This window comes from Lemur catta, chromosome 5, assembly GCF_020740605.2.
Source record: "Lemur catta isolate mLemCat1 chromosome 5, mLemCat1.pri, whole genome shotgun sequence".
NCBI lineage: Eukaryota > Metazoa > Chordata > Mammalia > Primates > Lemuridae > Lemur > Lemur catta.
The window spans coordinates 64,439,528-64,459,086 of NC_059132.1; the positions used below are offsets into that span (position 1 = coordinate 64,439,528).

The following is a 19,559-nucleotide window of genomic DNA, read 5'->3' on the forward strand; positions in this document are numbered from 1 at the left end:
AAAAATAGAAAAAAATGATCTGGCCAACTAAAATATATATAGAAAAAATTAGCTGGGCATGGTGGCGCATGCCTGTAGTCCCAGCTACTCGGGAGGCTGAGGCAGTAGGATCACTTAAGCCCAAGATTTTGAGGTTGCTGTGAGCTAGGCTGACGCCACGGCACTCACTCTAGCCGGGGCAACAAAGCGAGACTCTGTCTCAAACAAACAAACAAAAAAAAGTGCACTGAAAAAATCTACAAGCACTGTAACTTCTTGTTGTTTATGGTTTACTTGTTTTGTTCTGATGACAGGATGGCAAAACCCTTAAAAACAAGTCAAAAGTACCTGGTAGGTGGACAAAATATGTGGGGGTTAGGAATGGGGAAGGGATAGTAACATTGGTGGTGGCTACCGGCAGGAGCAGATAAGAAGGGAAATTAAGACTGGAAGGGCACCTGAGAACTCAATAAATGGGTAGTTAGGAAAGGCACTGAAGGGAATAAAAAGGTGGGACCCAAACAACAAAAATAAAAGACACTTCCCACAACCTCTACCCTCCTAAAATCCTATTTAGTCTCAAAATTAAAAGCTTTAACACAACAGATAATATAAAGAATGAACATAGATCTGTGTCCTGAATTTTGTGCTAGTAAAAGGTTCTACTCCTTAAGTTTACATCATAGATTAGCATTAAAACAGCTAAATAGCAAAGCAGGTTTTGTAAGAGACTGAAATTCACTAGGAAAGGGTGGAAAATATGTAAATATTCAAAAAGAATTTATATTTAATTATAATTTTTAAATAATTAACAAAGTGTACTGTTCCTAGCTGCCATGCCATAGGGAATTCACAGAACTATAAACTGTGATTAGCAGGAATTCCTCAAGAGATTTGCAGTCTATTTGGGAAGACTGGATATATTTATGAAGTGAAAGCAGTAAAGTAGAAGGGGGTATCTAACAGGGCCATACGCGAGTCCAGTCAATTAGCAGCATAAGGATCCATAAAGCGCTCCCTTCTCCATTGCTTTCCCAGGTTCCTCCAGTTCCCAGCCCCGGCCTCCGCACGCCCGCAGATCTGCCCCCAGGGGACCGTTACCCTTGCCGGCGAACGTGCGTTAGCCAGACGGGCTCGAGAGGCGGAGGGGACATCAACGTCCGTTATTTCCCAGGACATTCACTGTCCCCAGCAGCAGCACAACCCTGCAAAACGCAGATGCGGGAGAGAAACCCAAGGCACAGCGTACTGTGGATGAGGAGCGTATTGGCCCGGTCCCCTCCATCGACAAACCATAGAGCTTTCAGACCTCCAGGATTCCTAGAGAGCTTCCGGAAGTGCCTTTGCAGCAGGATGCGTGCTGGCCGGCGTTGTGCCTCCGCAGGTTTGGAACTTAGTGGCTGGAGGGGCCTGGTCTGGGTACTGCTTTTGTCCCCTTTTTTCCCCGACCTTCCTCCGAGTCTGTTCTTCCTTTGCAGCCTCCTTACCCATCCCGGGCTGCCTCTGGGACTCACGGTGAGTATGGTCGTGCTGTGGACCGGAGGAAAGGGGGCGCTTTGTGCCTGGACCAGGCCGCAGCTGAGGGCAGGCCTGAGGGGTCTGGAGAGGGATCCTGTGCGGTGGCCGACTGATTCGGACTGTGAGGGGCCGCCTTAGTTGCTAGCGCAGGCCGAGTCCGCGTCCCCAAACTTTCTGTGAGGGAACCTTTTATGAAGATTCGCTTTCTTTATAGCTAATCATTTTATGGTATTATTTTTTTTAGTAGATCTTATTTGTTTTAAAGTTGGGAACTGTCCCCGCCTTATCTTTTATCCAGCTGTTTCCATGATCTGAATTGTTTTCACCTAGCACCGTTTTACATTTCGGTCGCAATAAAATTCTTACTTTTTAAAGGATACACATTTTGCTTTTGGAAGCCCCAGTTACCTATGGACCTTTCTCTTTTTGCTGTTAAGTTATTCTCCTTTTAGTGTATTCAGAGACTAGTGATGTGTTGACTGGATAATTGTACAAAAGAAACATTTTTTAAAACTTTGGAGTAATATAAAAATCAACATCAGTATACTTTGGTTATTTCATTTATTAAAGCTAACTGAAGTAGATGTCTGTTAACTCTTTGGGAGGGTCCCCAATTCCAAAACCCAGGTCAGTCATGAGTAATTTTTGTCAGGCTCCTTGACTGCCACCACCACCACCTTCAAAAACATTTCTGTTGTTTGGTTAGTTCAGTTGAGTACATTTATGTAGCAATCATTGTTTTCGCAAATGCATACATGTTTAGTATTTCTGTTTTGGTTAAGTGTAAAATGTGGTAGGATATTAAAAACTTTCAGCTAATGCAATTTCAGATAACTAGAAAGTATAGTATTTGCTTCACCTACCTTTTCTGGAAATTAAATCCTGGAAAATATTTTTTTGTTTTCAGTTCCCAAACAATTCTCAATTTAGAATTAGTCTGAGGAATTTTCAACAACTAGTGAAAAAGTAATACTTTTGAAAGTTGTCTTCAGTAGTTCACAGTATTATAGCATTTAAGATCCAGAAGAAGCTTTAAAGATTATCAATTTTAAATTCACAGTTCAGTAAACTTGAAGAGGTATTAAGAAGAATACAAAAGAATTGGTCTTCATTCACAAGGTGCTTACCAAGTTACTGATTTTGTACTCATTTATAGGTGGTAATTCTCAAAAATTGGCTGAAGAGACTAAAAAATGGAAAATTAGCCACTAAAAAGAATAATCAAGATGAGGAATGGACAAGACCTGTTGGCTGCTTTGATATAAAATATGAACTAAACCTTCATAAGACTTTTGTCACTATTGAGACTTTAACCACATCGACAATATAAAGTTCTTGAATGCTGCATGCTTCACATTGAAATATTTTATAGCTAGTATTGATGAGGATTGATTGTAAGATGGCCAGCTGTTGAGTAGTTAAAAATGAACCTTGGCTTTAATGAAATTTATAAGAAAACATAGTAGGACTATAACTATATAGTATCGCATTCTAAACAATTAGACCTTAGAATTCATGTCCCATTATGATGACCTTTAAATTTTAACATTAAACCATAAGTGGTTATTTTAACAAAATTTAAGAATTTGTTAAACTTTAATTTTAAAAATTAAATTATTGTAAAATAAATTGAAATAATTTTATTTTAAAATTAGGAACATCCATATCTGTTCAAAACAAAATTGATTACCCCTTATCTCAAACCCTTAACAAAATCTCAATCTCAACATCTTGCCCAAATTCTTTACTCTTCCCCCAAATCTCACTATTCTAGCAAATCCCACCATGTCTCCGTAAAGTCATAATCCATGAATTATACCCCTGATGTTAATTGCTGTATTTAACTTTATCTCTTGCTCCTTGGTTCTTCCAATCTGTAGTTTATTCCTTACACTATTGTTCTCAGCCTTGTGTAACTTTAAAAATAATTTTCAAATTCCCTTCCTTTTCTGTACACACTTCCTAAGTAGGATTCTTCTTCTTCTTCTTTTTTTTTTTTTTTTTTAATCTTCCTGGCATTCTTGGATGGGTTTTGGGTCTGTGAACTCTGCTGAAATTGAATGTAAAATTTTGTGCCTGTAGGTACATACAGTTCTGTGTTTTCTTTAGATTGAAGAGTGTAAACCAACCCCCCCCCCAAAAAAACCTGAAAGATAACGAAGCACTGCTTTGAAGATTCATGTCAGGAATTATATGTACAGTAATCTGATTTTCTTCCTAAGTACCTATCTCTTTGTGGACTATAGGTCTGTGGTGTTATCTCGATATTAGGCGTCTCTTGCCAGCTGCTTTTGGATGTGCTGCCTTTGGTTATGCTTGGCTCCATTCTCTGTGGTGCTGCCTGAGATACAAAGATAAAGGTTACTTCTGCAAACAAACTTTAGAAGAAGGCCATGGCCACAGGCACACATTCCCAATACTCTGCACAATGTGATAAGTCCTATATTTGGGCTATGTAAAAAATACTTTGGCAGGAATGAGCACCTTCATCAGCTGAGAGGTTGACAGAGAAGACCTCATGAAAAAGGTAGTAGGTAAGTTAGAGTTGGAGTAGGTAAGTTAGAATTGGACTTGAATGATTTCAGCTAGACTGGGATTTATTAACTTAGGCATTGACACTTTGGGCCAAATAATTTTTTGTTGTGGGGGGCTGTGTTGTGCACTGTGGGAGGTTTAATAGTATCTGTGACCTCTCTGCACTAATCCTTCACATGTCCTCTCTGAGTGTCTATCTCTGTGTTCCTCTTTTCTTAAAAGTATGCCAGTCATGCTGTATTAAGAACCTATCCTATTCTAGTATAACTTTATCTTAACTTGATTACATCTGCAAAGACCCTGTGTCCCAGTAAAGTCATGTTCACAGGTACTAAACGTTAGGACCTCAACATATCTTTTGGGGGGACATAATTTTAACCCACAGCAGCGTTGTGGAACATAAATGGGAAAAAAGGATAACCAAAGGTAAGGCAACCAGTTACCACTGCAGCCATAGGCAAGAGATGTCTATGCCAAGGACAGAAACTATAGACGTATATTTCACAAAGAAGTAGAGATATGTAATTCAACTCATTTTGGACCTTTGGTCTTGTTTCTAAACCTTACTCTTAAAACAAATACAGACACATTCTGTGTTAGGTATTGTAAATACAGCCCTCTAATGTTCTTTGATTCTATCAGTAAGATTAGGGACCTCTGCTTAAGGGGAATTTGCAATTAAGATGTGAAGTCAGAATTCCTTTGCAACTAATATACAATTATGGTATAAGTAACATTAAAGCAGTATACGTTTATGTAGCAGAGATATGAAGAGGGAAATAACTCCAGGAAAGGATTTTAAAGGCAACAGTATTTACCTTATCCTTTAAGAATAGGTAGTTGAGGCACTGATGAAAGAAGTCAAAGACTTAAATGTAGAGATACATCGTGTTCACAGATTGGAAAACTCAATATTGTTAAGATATCAATTGTCCCTAAACTGAGCTATAGATTCAACACAAATCCCCTCCCAGAATTTTTTTGTAGGAATGAACAAGCCAATTGTAAAATGTATATCAAAAGGCACCAGAATTAGAAAAGCCAAAACAATTTCAAAAACAAACAGCAACATTGCAGGACTCACACTACTTGATTTTAAGATCTTAAAAGCCACATGAAGACTGGGTGTGGTGGCTCACATCTGTAATCCTAGCTCTTGGGGAGGCTGAGGCAGGAGGGTTAAGGCTGGAGGATTGCTTGAGGCCAGGAGTTAGAGACCAGCCTGAGCAAGAGAGAGACCCTGTTTCTACAAAAAACAGAAAAATTAGCCAGGCATGGTGGCGTGTACCTGTAGTCCCACCTACTCAGGAGGCTGAGGCAGGGAGGATCACTTGAGCCCAGGAGTTTGAGTTGGTAGTGAGCTATGATCAAGCCACTGCACTCTGATAGAGTAAGACTCTGTCTTAAATAAATAAATCACATAATCAAGACAATTTTGTGTTGGTGAAAGGATAGACATATAGGTCACTGGTACAGAATAAAGATTCCAAAATAGACCCACATGTATATGGTCTATTGATTTTTTGAGAAAGATACAAAGAATTCAGTGGATAAAGGATAATCCTTTCCACTAATGGTGCTAGAACAATTTGATATCTGTATGCAAAAAAAGAACCTCCATCTATACCTCAAACTCTATATAAAAATTAACTCAAAATTATAGATCTAAATGTAAAACCTAAAACTATAAAACTTTTAGAAGAAAATCTTTGTTACCTTGGGTTAACCAAAGATTTCTTAGATATGACACCAATAGCATAATTCCTAAAAGAAAAAAATAAACTTCAAAAAACTATGAACCTTTGTTCTTCAAAAGGTACTGTAAATAGAATGAAAAAGGAAATACTTTCAAATCGTATAAGGGGCTTGCATCCAGAATATATAAGGAACTCTGAAAACTTAATTAAAAAAATTAAAAAATAGGCAAATGTTTTGAACAGAAACTTAATGAAAATGTATGGATAGTAAATGAGCACACACAAAGATACTCAGCATTATTTGTAGGGAGGTGCAAATTTAAACCATAAATGAGATATTAAAATCATAGTAAAATATTACTATATACCTATTAAAGTATCTGAAATTAAAAACAAAAACATGTCAAGTGCTGGTTAGGATGGAGAGCAGCTGCAATTCTCATATATTGCTAGTGGACTGCAAAGTGTTATAGCCACTTTGGAAAACAGTTTGACAGTTTCTTATAAAGTTATACATACATGTATTTTATTATCCAGAAGTTTTACTTGTGAATATTTACCCGAGTGAAATGAAAACTATATTCACACAAAAACTTGTGTAGATGCTCACAGTGGCTTTATTTGTAATCAAAAACTGGAAACAACTCATCTCAACTGGGGAATGGGTAAACATTCATCCACATAAGGAATAAACTGATATATGCAACATTGATTAACATCACATGTATTTTGCTAAGTAAAAGATACCAGACTCAGAAAGCTACATACTATATGATTTTATTTATATAACTTTCTGGAAGCTCATTAGCATATGGGATTAGACTTTTGGGTTGTAGATGTTGATAGGGCATTCAGATTCCTTGGGAGAGTTCTTGAGTTGGACATAAGGTCCATAGTAGAAGAGGTTAGCCTTGAAACAATAGGGAAGATGGGGAGTGCAAGTAGGATAAAGGAAGGTGTTGGGAAAGTTCTTGACAATACCTTGAGCTAGCTCATATGGAAATTAGTCTCATTTGATTATTTTGTTTGTCTTTTGTTTTTTGAGACAGAGTCTCACTCTGCTGCCCATACTGGAGTGCAGTGGCGTGATCATAGCTCACTGCAGTCTTAAACTCCTGGGCTCCAGTGATCTTCTTGCCTCAGCCTCCCAAGCAGCTAGGGTTACAGGTGCTTGCCACTATGCCCAGCTAATGTTTTTTAGAAACGAGGTCTTACTATGTTGCCCAGGCTGGTCTGGAACTCCTGGCCTCAAGCAATCCTCCCTGACCTCAGCTTCCCAAAGTGCTGGGATTATAGGTGTGAGCCACTGCACCTGGTGTTTATCTGCTGAACACGAGGGAAAGGTTGAGAGCAGAAGTGTGTAGAAATAGTTTATTACAGCTGGTGAAACAAATGCTTAAAAGGAGTTAAATGAGCAGCACTGAAGGCCAGCTGAGGTTATACATAGAATTTCACTTACTCCCAGTCCTAACTTTGTTTAGCCATGTTCCTCATCCCCAAACATATAGATGAAAGCAGAAGAACGAGGTTATTCTCTGGATGGGTTTGGCATGGCTGGCATGGCAGAAGGTTAAGGAGGTCAGGAGTTACTTCTGGAACAGTGGAGAGGATCATTTAAATGGCTGAGCCATGAAGTTCATATCATGGTAGAGAGCTTGTTAAGGTATTTGTAGTAAGTTACTAAGACTTTTGATTTCCTTTAACACTATTTATCATTTTCTCTTCCTGAAGAAGTACCCTTAGAAAAGAGGCTCTCAGAAGGTTCATCTGTTAAGAAGATAAAGAAGGTAGTGGACGCAGAGCCTCCTGAGCTTTTCAGGCCCTAAATGGCTGAAGAATTAAGAAAGCTTTCAGCCTCATCTCCACCAAATCACGCTCCTGAAGAGGACCTTGTAATTGTCAAGGTAGAGGAGGATCATGGTTGGGACCAGGAATCTAGTCTGCATGAAAGTAACCCTCCTGGCCAAGAACTGTTCCGCCTGCGCTTCAGGCAGTTATGTTACCAGGAGACACTAGGACCCCGAGAAGCTCTGATCCAACTCCGGGCACTTTGCCATCAGTGGCTGAGGCCAGATTTGAACACCAAGGAGCAGATCCTGGAGCTGCTGGTGCTGGAGCAGTTCTTGACCATCCTACCTGAGGAGCTCCAGACTCTGGTTAAGGAACATCAGCTAGAGAACGGAGAGGAGGTGGTGACTCTGTTAGAGGATTTGGAAAGGCAGATTGATATACTGGGACGACCAGTAAGTAGAAGGAGTTGTGCATGCTGTGACTGGGAGTCCTGGAAGCTGGGAAGAGGGACATTGGCATCACAGTGGGAGAGCAATCACCAAATGCTTAGTATCAGTTTCTGTTGGATAAGGACAAAAATAGTTATAGTGTAGTATGGCTTGTATTTGTAGAGTTCTTTTTATTTTTGTAAAGGGTATTAATCCATTTTTTTTCCTCATAACATCCCTACAGCGTATTATTGCTCCTCTTTGCCACGAGGCTTAAATTACTTTTTCAGTGACATCCAAATAATTGAATGTAGATTTGAGGTCAGAACCCAGGCTTCATAGTTCCTTACCAAAAGGTCTTTTTCATTGCATAGCACTATTTTAAGTTTCTTTCTTTTTTTTATTCTTTTCCCCTGCCTTGGGAACTTAAAATATTGTTGTTCTGTGTAGCAGGGAGGGCATCAGCAGAAATATGTTCCTTCAGTACTAAGCAGAAATGATACCTTTCTTTGTGTGTTAGTCTACATGTTTGTGTTCCTTACTGTCCCTGGGAAGTAAATGAGATTCCGCTGCTTCCTTCCTCAAGCATGTATCCCTATAGATGTGCTCGTGGTCCTCTCATGTTGTTCACTTCATTTCATGAAAAGATTCTTTGTAATCGGTCTCATTGTTTCCAGATCCCAGCTCGTGTACATGGACATAGGGTACTCTGGGAGGAAGTGATAGATTCAGAATCTGCACCAGAGGTTCCAAGTACTCAGCGCCAACCTGCAGCAATCCAGCATAAATCTCCAGTGTCCCAAGAGCCACAAGAGAGAGGTGAGGAGCCAGATTTCAATGATGAAGAGGGGGGAAGTAGTAAGAAAAGAAGTACATTTGGGATACCTGGAGAACCAGGAACTAAAATCTTGTTCATATTCCAGTCCCAGTATCTGTGCTTAAATACTTATCTGGGCTTCAAACACAGACTATTCATCTCAATGATAAACCCATGAACAAACTAAAGGATTTGGGGATTTTTATGTATCAACACATTTTTGTTATCTAGTACATTGACAACATAGGCATTTTTGAGGTTTTGCTGGTATCATCATACCGCTTTATTTTCAAATATTTCAGTAGGCATTTCCTCAGACAAGGGCATTTCTTAAATAACCACAATAAATTTATCACAAGTAAGAAATTGATCATTGGCTGGGTATGGTGGCACATGCCTGTAATCCTAGCACTCTGGGAGGCTGAGACAGGAGGATTGCTTGAGCTCAGGAGTTCGAGACCAGCCTGAGCAAGAGTGAGACCCCCATCTCTACCAAAAATAGAAAAATTAGCCGGGCGTTGTGGCACACACCTGTCCCAGCTACTCGGGAGGCTGAGGCAAGAGGATCCCTTGAGCCCAGCAGTTTGAGATTATAGTGAGCTATGATAACACTACTGTAGTCTATCTGGGGTGACAGAGTGAGACTCTGTCTCAAAAAGAAAAGAAAAGAAAAAAGTAACATTGATACAATACTAATCTAGTCCACAGTTTATATTGTGCCAGTTGTCCCAATAATGTTCTTTCTGGTCCAGTCTAGTCCAAGATCACACTTTGCAATTAGTTGTCATGTCTCTTTAGTCTCCTTTAATTTGGAATAGTTTCTCAACCTTTTTCTGCCTTTCATGATCTTGACATTTTTGAAGAGTACAGGTGTGTTATTTTGTAGAATGGCTGCAATTTGGGTTTGCATGATGTTTCCTTATGTTTAGATTCAGGTTGTATGTATTTGTCAGGAACACCTCACCCTGCCGAGTATATACAACATAAATCTCAATAAGTGATGTTGTACTCCTCAGAGATACAACAGGAATTTGTCCTGTTATTGGTGATATATCTTTGATGACTTAGTTAAGGTTAGTTTTGCAAAGTTAATCATTGTAAAGTTATCTTTCCCATTGTGCTTAATAAGCACTTGTGAGGAGATACACTTGAGTCTGTGTAAATATCCTAGTCCTCATTAAACTTTTGTTGCTGAAACACTAGTTTTAGTACTCCTTGATGCTTGTTGACTAAATCATTGATTACAAAGATGGTTATAGTGATTTTCTAACTGTCATTCCTCCTACATTTATTTGTTGTTTATTGTAAGGGAAAGTGTTCCTTTCTCCCCATTTTATTTTATTATTATTATTTGTCAGTATAGACTGATAAATTCCTATTTGTATCATAAGTATTCTGTTATTATCTTTGTTTTGATGTTTAAATTATCTCAGATTTGGCCAGAGGAGGTCCCTTCAATCTGGGTCCTATGTCTTTTTGACATTTTCCTATCAGTTTTTGCAAATTTTCTTACTTTCTTGCAGAATGAGATGTTCCAGTCTCATCTTCCCTCCTATTTCATATTTTTTCATTTATGTGGTTGATAATAGTTTGTTTTATATGTATGAATTTTTAATATTTCTAAAGAAGTACAAAACACTTTAATAATATTCTTATCTAAAGTCATAACACTTGTTGCCTGAGACACAATAATCTCTGTTGATTTTGGTAATAAGCTGTCTGATATCTATAGGAAGCAAATACTAGCAGCCATGATAGGCATTTCAGAAAGGTAAATGAGTTAGTACAGATATATTGGTTCTTGTATTCAGTTTGTCAAGAGAGCAGGACTTAAAGAAATGACTGTACACAAGCACAAAGATAGAAATAGTTTTAGTGTTAGAGAAGAAATTGAAAAGTGATTCCTGTTAGGAAACCAGTATACTTTCTATTTTTGGGTATAACTTCTGGCTGAGTTCAGGGACATCAAAGTATAAATGTTTTGCGGGCAACCATAGGTTTGAGCTCAGAATCCAAGGTATCAACACTTCATATGCAAAATCTTTGACGTGCATATCTGTTGAAATACAGGTAATTTGGAATGGGTGAGTGCTGGCTCCCACAACCACAAGACAGGGCTGGTCTCACTCACAGCTCCTTTCCCTTCTCTCAGCCTTATCTGCTTCTCAGAGTCCTACCCCTTCCCAGAAAGGAAGTTCTGGAGACCAGGAAATGACAGCTACACTTCTAACAGCAGGGTTCCAGGTGAGTTGTGCTCTTTCTCACTGAAATCCCATAACTCTGCTTGGCAGTGTTTGTGGCATCTATGCTATGTCTGGACTGTTTGTGATAGTACCTACCCAAGAACTTGCCCCAAATTCTTTAGCATAGAGCTAGATTGATCCTGGATTTCCCCCCAATAAATTGAATGCACTTTCCTCTTCTTCCTGGTTATTCAGATCCCTTTGTACAATACATACACATCTCTTAATCCTATCCCAACACTGGTGGATCTCTGTAGGTTTGAGCTGTGGAGCAGTCCCAGTCCCCAAATGGGAATCTTGTTGTATTTCAGACTTTGGAGAAGATTGAAGACATGGCTGTGTCCCTTATTCGAGAGGAGTGGCTTCTTGATCCATCACAGAAGGATCTGAGTAGAGCTAACAAGCCAGAGAATTACAGAAACATGTTCTCCCTGGGTAAGGAGAGCTGTGGTTTATTATTATCATTTAAGATGTTTTATTTATTTTTTTAATGTGTATGGTAGCTATGAGCTTTCTGAAAGACATAGTTGAGTTTAAACTCAGGATCCAACAGAGGGATAGAGTGTTGAAACGTAATGAAACTTTTGTTCTTCAGTCAGGAACTTACTTACAGTTTGTACCTGGCTATTGGTCTGTTTGCCAGTTGGAAATTGACATCTCTCTAGTTCTTTCTGAGTTCACCCATCTCTTCTCCCAGTTCCTATAGGATTCTTACATCGATTTTTCTCACTTAAACCTATTGTGCCTCTTTTATTTATTTTTTTTTTTTCTTTTTCTTGAGAGAGACAATCTCACTCTGTTGCCCAGGCTAGAGTGAAGTGGTGCTATCATAGCTCACTGCAACCTCGAACTCCTGGGCTCAAGTGATCCTCTTGCTTCACCCTCTCAAGTAGCTAGGACTACAGGCACATGCCACTACATCTGTATTTTTTATAGAGATGGGGTCTTGCTATGTTGCCCAGGCTGGTCTTAAACTCCTGGCCTCAAGTGATCCTGCTGCCTCAGCCTCCCAAAGTGTTGGGATTACAGGTGTGGGCCACTGTGCCTGGCTGTCCCTCTGTTTTAATGACTGGAACATTTGTGCATTTCTGTCCCATTCATTAGTTCTTTTAGTACTTCCATATTCTATCCCACTTCCCAACTTCTACTTCATCTCACTAGATTCCTTCCTGACTTTACTTCCCCTTCCAATAACCCTCTTTTTTCATGGTACCTCTTTCCCAATCGGCCTGTGTTACTTCTGTCTGACCCTGCTTATTATCTCCCCCTATTAAGAAACCATTTTGAAGACAGAAGCTTTGTGTTTACTTATACACGTTTCATATGTACTTTCCTTTTCCTCTTCATTTCCTTTACATTGGCTTGATGTTTATTACATTTTTATTTCAGGTGGTGAGACCAGGAATGAGAACAGGGAATTAGCTTCAAAACAGGTAATATCTACTGGAATCCAACCACATGGAGAGACAGCTGCCAAATGCAACGGGGATGTTATCAGGGGTCTTGAGCATGGAGAAGTCCGAGACCTTCTGGGCAGATTAGAGAGGCAGCGGGGAAATCCTACACAAGAGAGACGACATAAATGTGATGAATGTGGGAAAAGCTTTGCTCAGAGCTCAGGCCTTGTTCGCCACTGGAGAATCCACACTGGGGAGAAACCCTATCAGTGTAATGTGTGTGGTAAAGCCTTCAGTTACAGGTCAGCCCTTCTTTCCCATCAGGATATTCACAACAAAGTAAAACGCTATCACTGTAAGGAGTGTGGTAAAGCCTTCAGTCAAAACACAGGCCTGATCTTGCACCAGAGAATCCACACTGGGGAGAAGCCATATCAGTGCAATCAGTGTGGGAAGGCTTTCAGTCAGAGTGCGGGCCTTATTCTGCACCAGAGAATCCACAGTGGGGAGAGGCCCTATGAATGTAATGAGTGTGGGAAAGCTTTCAGTCATAGCTCACACCTCATTGGACATCAGAGAATCCACACTGGGGAGAAGCCCTATGAGTGTGATGAGTGTGGGAAAACCTTCAGGCGGAGCTCACATCTTATTGGCCATCAGAGAAGCCACACTGGGGAGAAACCCTACAAATGCAATGAGTGTGGGAGGGCTTTCAGTCAGAAATCAGGCCTTATTGAACATCAGAGAATCCACACTGGAGAAAGACCCTATAAATGTAAAGAATGTGGGAAAGCTTTCAATGGGAACACTGGTCTCATTCAACATCTGAGAATCCACACAGGGGAGAAACCCTATCAATGTAATGAGTGTGGGAAAGCCTTTATTCAGAGGTCAAGTCTCATTCGACATCAGAGAATCCACAGTGGTGAAAAATCTGAATCCATAGGAGTTTATGAAAAGCTTCAGTCATAGTTTGAGCATTATTCAGCATTAGAGGGTGAGAGGTCTTTAGTAAAAAGGCAGAAAGTTTATCATCGTTGCAACTTTAGTGTCAGAATCTATAGTGGTGGCAAAGTTAGAATAGCTCTTCAGTAGTTTGGGCCCAGTGCCTTGATGCACGTTGATTAGCTTGACTGTTGTTGGAGGTATCTAGTGGAGTGGTGCTCCTGATGGCCTAATGTATCCTTTAGAAATTTAACATAGCATTAGAGCAAGTTGCTTGTCATGACTTGAGGCACTTAACTTTGTCTTTTGGGTGAGTAGCTATAGGTTTGAAAGGCTGCTACTCCTAGTTCCTCTGTTTCCTCTCATGTCCTGTAAAGCCCTTCTCCCATTTATTCTCCTGGGGGTGTCCTTGTACTCCCAATATGATCTAAGAAGCTGCTCTAGAGTCCAAAGCAGCCTCTAGGTGAAACTTATATTTAGCTTTCTAAGATCCTAGTTCTAGGAACATTTTTATAGACACTTAATGTATTTATGCTTAAGTGTGCATTTTTTAATTCTAATGTTCCTTCAAGTCAGTGGAAATCCATATTCCCATGCAAACTCAGAATGCTATATTTTTAACAGCACTCGAGCATTTTTCTTCATATATCTCCTTCACTGACTCCACTCAGTCACTGAGCATCTGTATGTATCCTTCATGGTCCCCAGTCCCAGTACCTGTGTCAGCAAAGGAAGTGGACACAGTAGTGGTGGTTATGGGAGTGATACAGAGAAAGAGGTGAGTGTAGATTCAGCCCAGCTGCTCTTAAGCTTGGATAGTTGTCCCTTTTGGTGACTTCTGACTCTCCTTCCACCTCCCTACTGTACACTGTGTTACAAATAGAGATTTATGTTATTCTAGTTATAGCATCAGATAAGAGGAGGAAGAGACAGAGGTGCTTGAAGAAGACATAAAAATCCTTACAAAGAATGTACTTTAATCCTTTTGGGCCCATTATGGTACTACTCTCTCAGATTCCTATGAGCCTGCGTAAGCTCCCTGACTAGATGGTCTGTCACTCTTGTCATTACTTTGGACCCACCTCCTTAGATGGCCTCAGCACCTTACTCATTATTCTCCATCTATTTCTTGCTATCAGTTTATATAATTTTAATATCCATAGTGGTAATCTAATACCTTACCTCACAATTCCTCATTGTGAATTCTGGTGTACTCTATCTATAATCCATGAATGTAATCTACCAACAAATACAAACTATTAAACTCATTATCACCAGGCACTATGTTTCATCTTTGAGGTTTTCAGTATCCCAAGGAATACTGTATAAAGTAATGAGACTGGTTTAAAGTAACATGCCAGAACTTACGCATCCAGTATGGGTTAACCTTTAAATTGGATAGTTCTTGTTATTCCAAAGTACTATTCCAGTAGTGCTACTGATTCTCAAAATATTTGGAATACTCTTAGAATCCCCATATAATAAACCATAAAAGAACACCCTCTATTACTCTTATTCACATCTCATTCTGACTATTTGATTATTCACTAGACTTAGAATTGAATAATTTTTGGCTTTCCAAAATTAACCCTCAAAGTTGAAATTGATTCTATTAAGCCTATTCAGAAAAAAAACTATTTGGATTCTGATGAAAACACAATAGCACACTGAAAAGGGATAACAATTATTATTTTATGATTGATGGATTTAAAAAAATCAATCATAAAACCTTCACTCATAGAGGTCCAATTTTGGATCATAAATTGCTTCCCTATAGCGTTCCTTTTCTACCTCCTTGTGGCCCACTTTGACTAACAACATCAAGGTTATCCTACATCTATTTCATTGAGCTATTGGTGAATGAAGCCACCCATCACTTGTCATCTTGGTTTGCAACAGTCCTTTCCATTATCCTTTATTTTCTTATCCTCCCTCCTCTTCTTTTTTTTTTTTTTGACCTATAGGTTACCGTTCCTAATTCCCTTGTACTTGAAATTTCAAGAAACCAGAAACAAGTAAATCTGGTTGTGTCTAGGTCCTTGCTCTCTGCTTCAGTTGTGCCTTACCCTCTGTAAGATACTGACTCTGCCTGGGGCCAGTACTACCTTGTATGCAGATATTACATATGAGGGGTACATTGTCAGAGGGAAAATATGCAGGTGTGTGCATGTGTATGTACACACACACTCCTCCCATATGCTTTAGAGAAACACTTGCCTTCTATTCCACTGAAGTGCTCTTTTAGTAGAGCAACATACTGAAATGTCTGTAGATATACAGGCTAATGTCTTTTTATGCATCAGTGTCCAGAATAATGTATACCAGATTACTTAAATCTCAGAATTACTAAACATCTGGCAGAAATTTCAGAGAAAAGAAATGAATATGTATAGAAAAATTACTATTAGACTGGAGTGAATGTAAAAAAAGACTGTTTTCTTGAAAAAATTATCAAGGGTAATTCAGCACATGTATAGAAATAGCTAAGTGGTGTAAGACAATAGAAAAGGCTGTAGATTCTTTGAGGACATAAGTAGAAGTCATTCTTAGTCTACAGTTCTCACTCTTAGCATTAGAATATTATTGATCAGTCTCTATGACATTATTTTGAGCTGTTACTTGAATGATGTGCATTAAAGCTCGTTTATCCTGCAGATCGTTTTTATGCTTTTAATCTGAAATGGACTATTCACCTTTCTTCTCCCATCCTCAGCTTCTTGTTTTAGGACCTTGCATGATAAGATGGTTCTTCCATAACTCTTTGGCCATCCAACATAGTCATAGGAGAGGTATCTTAGGTTTCAAAGATTTTCTTCATGGAGCAAAGTGGCAGTAATAGAGTGTGGTGGTTGATTCCCATGCAAGAGCATTTAGCTTTACTCTTGGTTCTGAGTCTCCAGATGATAATAGCTGACATTTATTGATCACTTACTGTGTGCCAAACTCTATGTTAAGCATTTCTCATGCTTCTGATAGGTATTATTAGTATATCCTCCATTTTATAGATGAAGAAACTAAGGCTTAGAGAGTTGAGTGAGTTGATCAATATTACACAAGTAAGTGATAGAAAAGATTCAAACTTATACAATCTGATTCTAGAGCCTGTACTCCTGACCACTGTGCTATGCTGGCTATAATAAACAGCATAACTCTGGCCAGCTGTTTAAAAATATGTATCCCTGGTCATGAGAGGTACTAGGAAAGAGAATGTGCAATACAGTGCAAATCCATTATAATTACTGGAAAATTGGTTGAAAATGCCATTTGGGGTTATAATTATATCTTTGAATGTTGATGCTTTGTAGTGCTAGAAAGCTGAATTATGAGAATAAAATATGTTTAAAAGAGTAACTGGGAGGATAAAGCAGTAATAACTTGAGGATTCAAATACATTTCTCTCTAAACTGCCTAAGGGAAAATAGAATTGTGGAGAGAAATGAAATATCCATGTACCAGGCCAGGCAGGTGGGCAATTAGGATGACAATAGTAAGTTCATCTATAGCATAAAATGTGAAAAACCTTCAATCTCATTGCCCTTTTCTGTTTCTCTTCTATCATTTCTGGTTTTTCAAACATGTCATCTATTCAACCCCATTTTCTTATTAATCTCTTCTTAAAACTTCTCCTTACTGGCTTTTATACTCAGCATTCCAATAAAATGTCCTTAGAAGCACCAGGGGATAACTATTAGGCCTTTTTTTAGTTCTTGTCTTTCTTGATCTCATTTATATTTCATATTATTGAATTCCCCCTGCACTTTAGGAATTCTCTTCTCCTTTGGCTTCTGGGATCTTTTTAGGTCATTTTTCTCCAGTATCCGTCTTTTCTTTATTGGTCTTTTTTCCCCTCCGCTCCACTGAGAATAATTTTCATGTCTTATTTTTATTCACTACTTTTTCTATACTCTTACTTATCCATTTGGATTGTTTATACTTCTTTCTGTATATGAATAACCTCATATTTCCTGCCCTGTGGGTCATGTGGGACTTGTGGAATTTTCCACAGGTACATACACAACTTGATATTTGAAAACAGAACTCATCACTGTATCCTCCCAACCCCCATTTTCTTTTTAAATAGGCATCACTGCTTAACTACTTTACCCTGAAGAGACTCAATGCCCTTCATATTTTTATCCCAGCCTTGGAATTATCTTTTCATTGATTTCTGCCCTCTATTCTCCATGTCCAGTTCTTAGTCAATCTTCTTGAGGCTTGGTCTCCCAGTTTTACTATCCCATTATAGCCTTTCATGTAGATCTGTATCATATAAGGCCCAGGTTACAGTAATTCTTTCTTTCCAATTTTCTTGCTCTCAGGATCTCCGTCTTGTATAAAGCTTCTAAGGTGCTCCTCCTCAAACTCCATTTTCATGATGTCTGATTTTCACTCAGTGTAATATAACAGTAAATAATTCTTGTCAGAGCAATGGTGTTCCAAGTTCTCCATTACCTCGCCCTCCATGCTTAATCTGCCTCAGCCTTTATGACTCTCTAGCATATTCACCATGATTCATCACATTCAAACTTTCTACAGCCTTCTACTGTTGTCTTAAAAGCCCTTGCCTCTGTGCCTTTCTCATGCTATTCTTTTTGCTTAGATTTCTCTCTGGTCCCCGGTCATGTTCAGCACTGCCTTCAAAGCCTAGCTTCCTTATGTCTTCTGAATGAGCTCTCCCTGACTGACTTCACCTCACCCTGAGACCTCCATTATTCTGTGCTGCCTCAGCACTTACCTTTTGGGTTTGTATGTGGTCCACGCACTTACTAATATATTGCTTTGTGATTATTTTCTAGCACTCTGTATTGTAGTTTCACATTTGTATTTATTTCCAAATTTAAATTGTAAGCTCCTTGAGGGCAGGAATAATAACTTTTACATTTGTATCTCTGCACCCTGAGTGCCTAGTATAGTGCTGAGCACATAGTGGGTGTTTAATAAATGCTTGTTGAATTATTGTGTGGATTATTTATGGTGTTATCTACAGAAATTTTTAAGCTGTTTTCAAGGATATCTCTTACCACTTTATGCATTCAAAAAAAGTACAGACCTATGTTTTTCCCCCTTATGCTACCTTGTGTAAGATACATAGTACTTCTGGATCTGCCTATACTTGAGAGTAAAGCCAAAGAAATCCAGCTTTAGGAGAGTATGTGTGAAAAGTTGAAATATGAAGCACTCCGTTTGTTTGGCCAGACTTAGTGATTGGTTAAGAAAGAAAGAAAACAGGAAACACAACGCTATTGTATAATATTAAGGTTATAGTTACAAAAGTCCTTGAGAATGGGCTTTACATCTGAGGTTAATCAGTGGTTCTTATTGGGAGAAATTTGGCAATGTCTGGAGATGTTATTTGGGTATACTATTGGTAGGCAGCTGGGATGCTACTAGCATCTAGTGAATAGAGGCCAGGGATGCTGCTAAGCACCCTGTATGCACAAGACAGCCCCCACAACAAAGATTCTCTGGTCCAAAATGTTTAATGCTGAGATTGAGGCACCCTGGTCTACATATGTTTAAGGTAAATAGAAGAAAGAAGAGATACCAAATACTAGCATTATAACTAGAAAAATTGGCTATTGCAAGCTTTAAGAGAATACGATGTGTATATTTTGTGGTTTGTAAGATTATAAAAGAAAAAGGAGCCTTAGTGTTTAGAGTTCATAACAACATACATGTAGGCTGTTGATAATAAAATTGTTGATGATGTCCTAAGGTTGATTTCAACATGAAATCTGCCACCATCCCTATGCCACGTGTTTCAGGAGTACAAATGTTATGGGAGTACAAGTCTAATTTTAGCCCTCTACATCTTGACTCATTACCACAGCATCAAAGGTAAAACACTGGGGGCTATCTAGTTAGCAGAAGGGCTGTAACTTACCAAAGATTTAGCCTTGGGGACAACAGGACCCTGAACAGTTCCTTGGGCAGCCACAGACAGGAATACTTACCACTTCCCCGAGGAAACCACAAACCAGAATACCGTCAGATTTGCCAAGTAAAACCCATTCCCATGTAAAGTTTTTTTTAGAGACAAAGCCTTGCTCTGTTGCCTAGGCTGAAGCGATCATAGCTCACTGCAGCCTTGAACTCCTGGGCTCAAGCAATCCTCCCACCTCAGCCTCCTGAGTAGCTGAGACTGCAGGCACATGCCGCCACACCTGGCTAATTTTAATTTTTTGTAGAGACAGGGGTCTTGCTTTGTT

At 39.1% G+C, this 19,559-nt stretch overlaps 1 protein-coding gene and 1 long non-coding RNA gene across 2 annotated transcripts in view; one reads left to right on the forward strand and one right to left on the reverse strand.

Moving 5' to 3' along the window:
• LOC123638424 overlaps positions 1-1,253 on the reverse strand; it is a 42,128-nt gene extending 40,875 nt beyond the window's left edge. Inside the window, exon 1 of the long non-coding RNA XR_006735350.1 lies at positions 1,081-1,253. This is a non-coding gene — a long non-coding RNA (uncharacterized LOC123638424). The remainder of the gene's footprint in view (positions 1-1,080) is intronic.
• On the forward strand, positions 1,029-18,311 carry ZKSCAN8 (zinc finger with KRAB and SCAN domains 8). Its single transcript, XM_045551966.1, has 6 exons — positions 1,029-1,363; positions 7,461-7,972; positions 8,626-8,767; positions 10,918-11,009; positions 11,320-11,443; positions 12,398-18,311. The coding sequence occupies exons 2-6, from the start codon at positions 7,556-7,558 to the stop codon at positions 13,375-13,377; spliced, it is 1,755 nt and encodes a 584-aa protein (XP_045407922.1). The 5' UTR covers positions 1,029-1,363; positions 7,461-7,555; the 3' UTR covers positions 13,378-18,311.
• Positions 18,312-19,559: the final 1,248 nt, after the last annotated feature.

Coding starts and splice junctions, on each gene's coding strand:
- ZKSCAN8 (XM_045551966.1), top strand. CDS start 7,556: ATGGCTGAAGAATTAAGAAAGCTTTCAGCCTCATCTCCACCAAATCAC. Junction 11,010..11,319: donor TTCTAACAGCAGGGTTCCAG/GTGAGTTGTGCT, acceptor GTTGTATTTCAG/ACTTTGGAGAAGATTGAAGA. Junction 11,444..12,397: donor CAGAAACATGTTCTCCCTGG/GTAAGGAGAGCT, acceptor TTTTTATTTCAG/GTGGTGAGACCAGGAATGAG.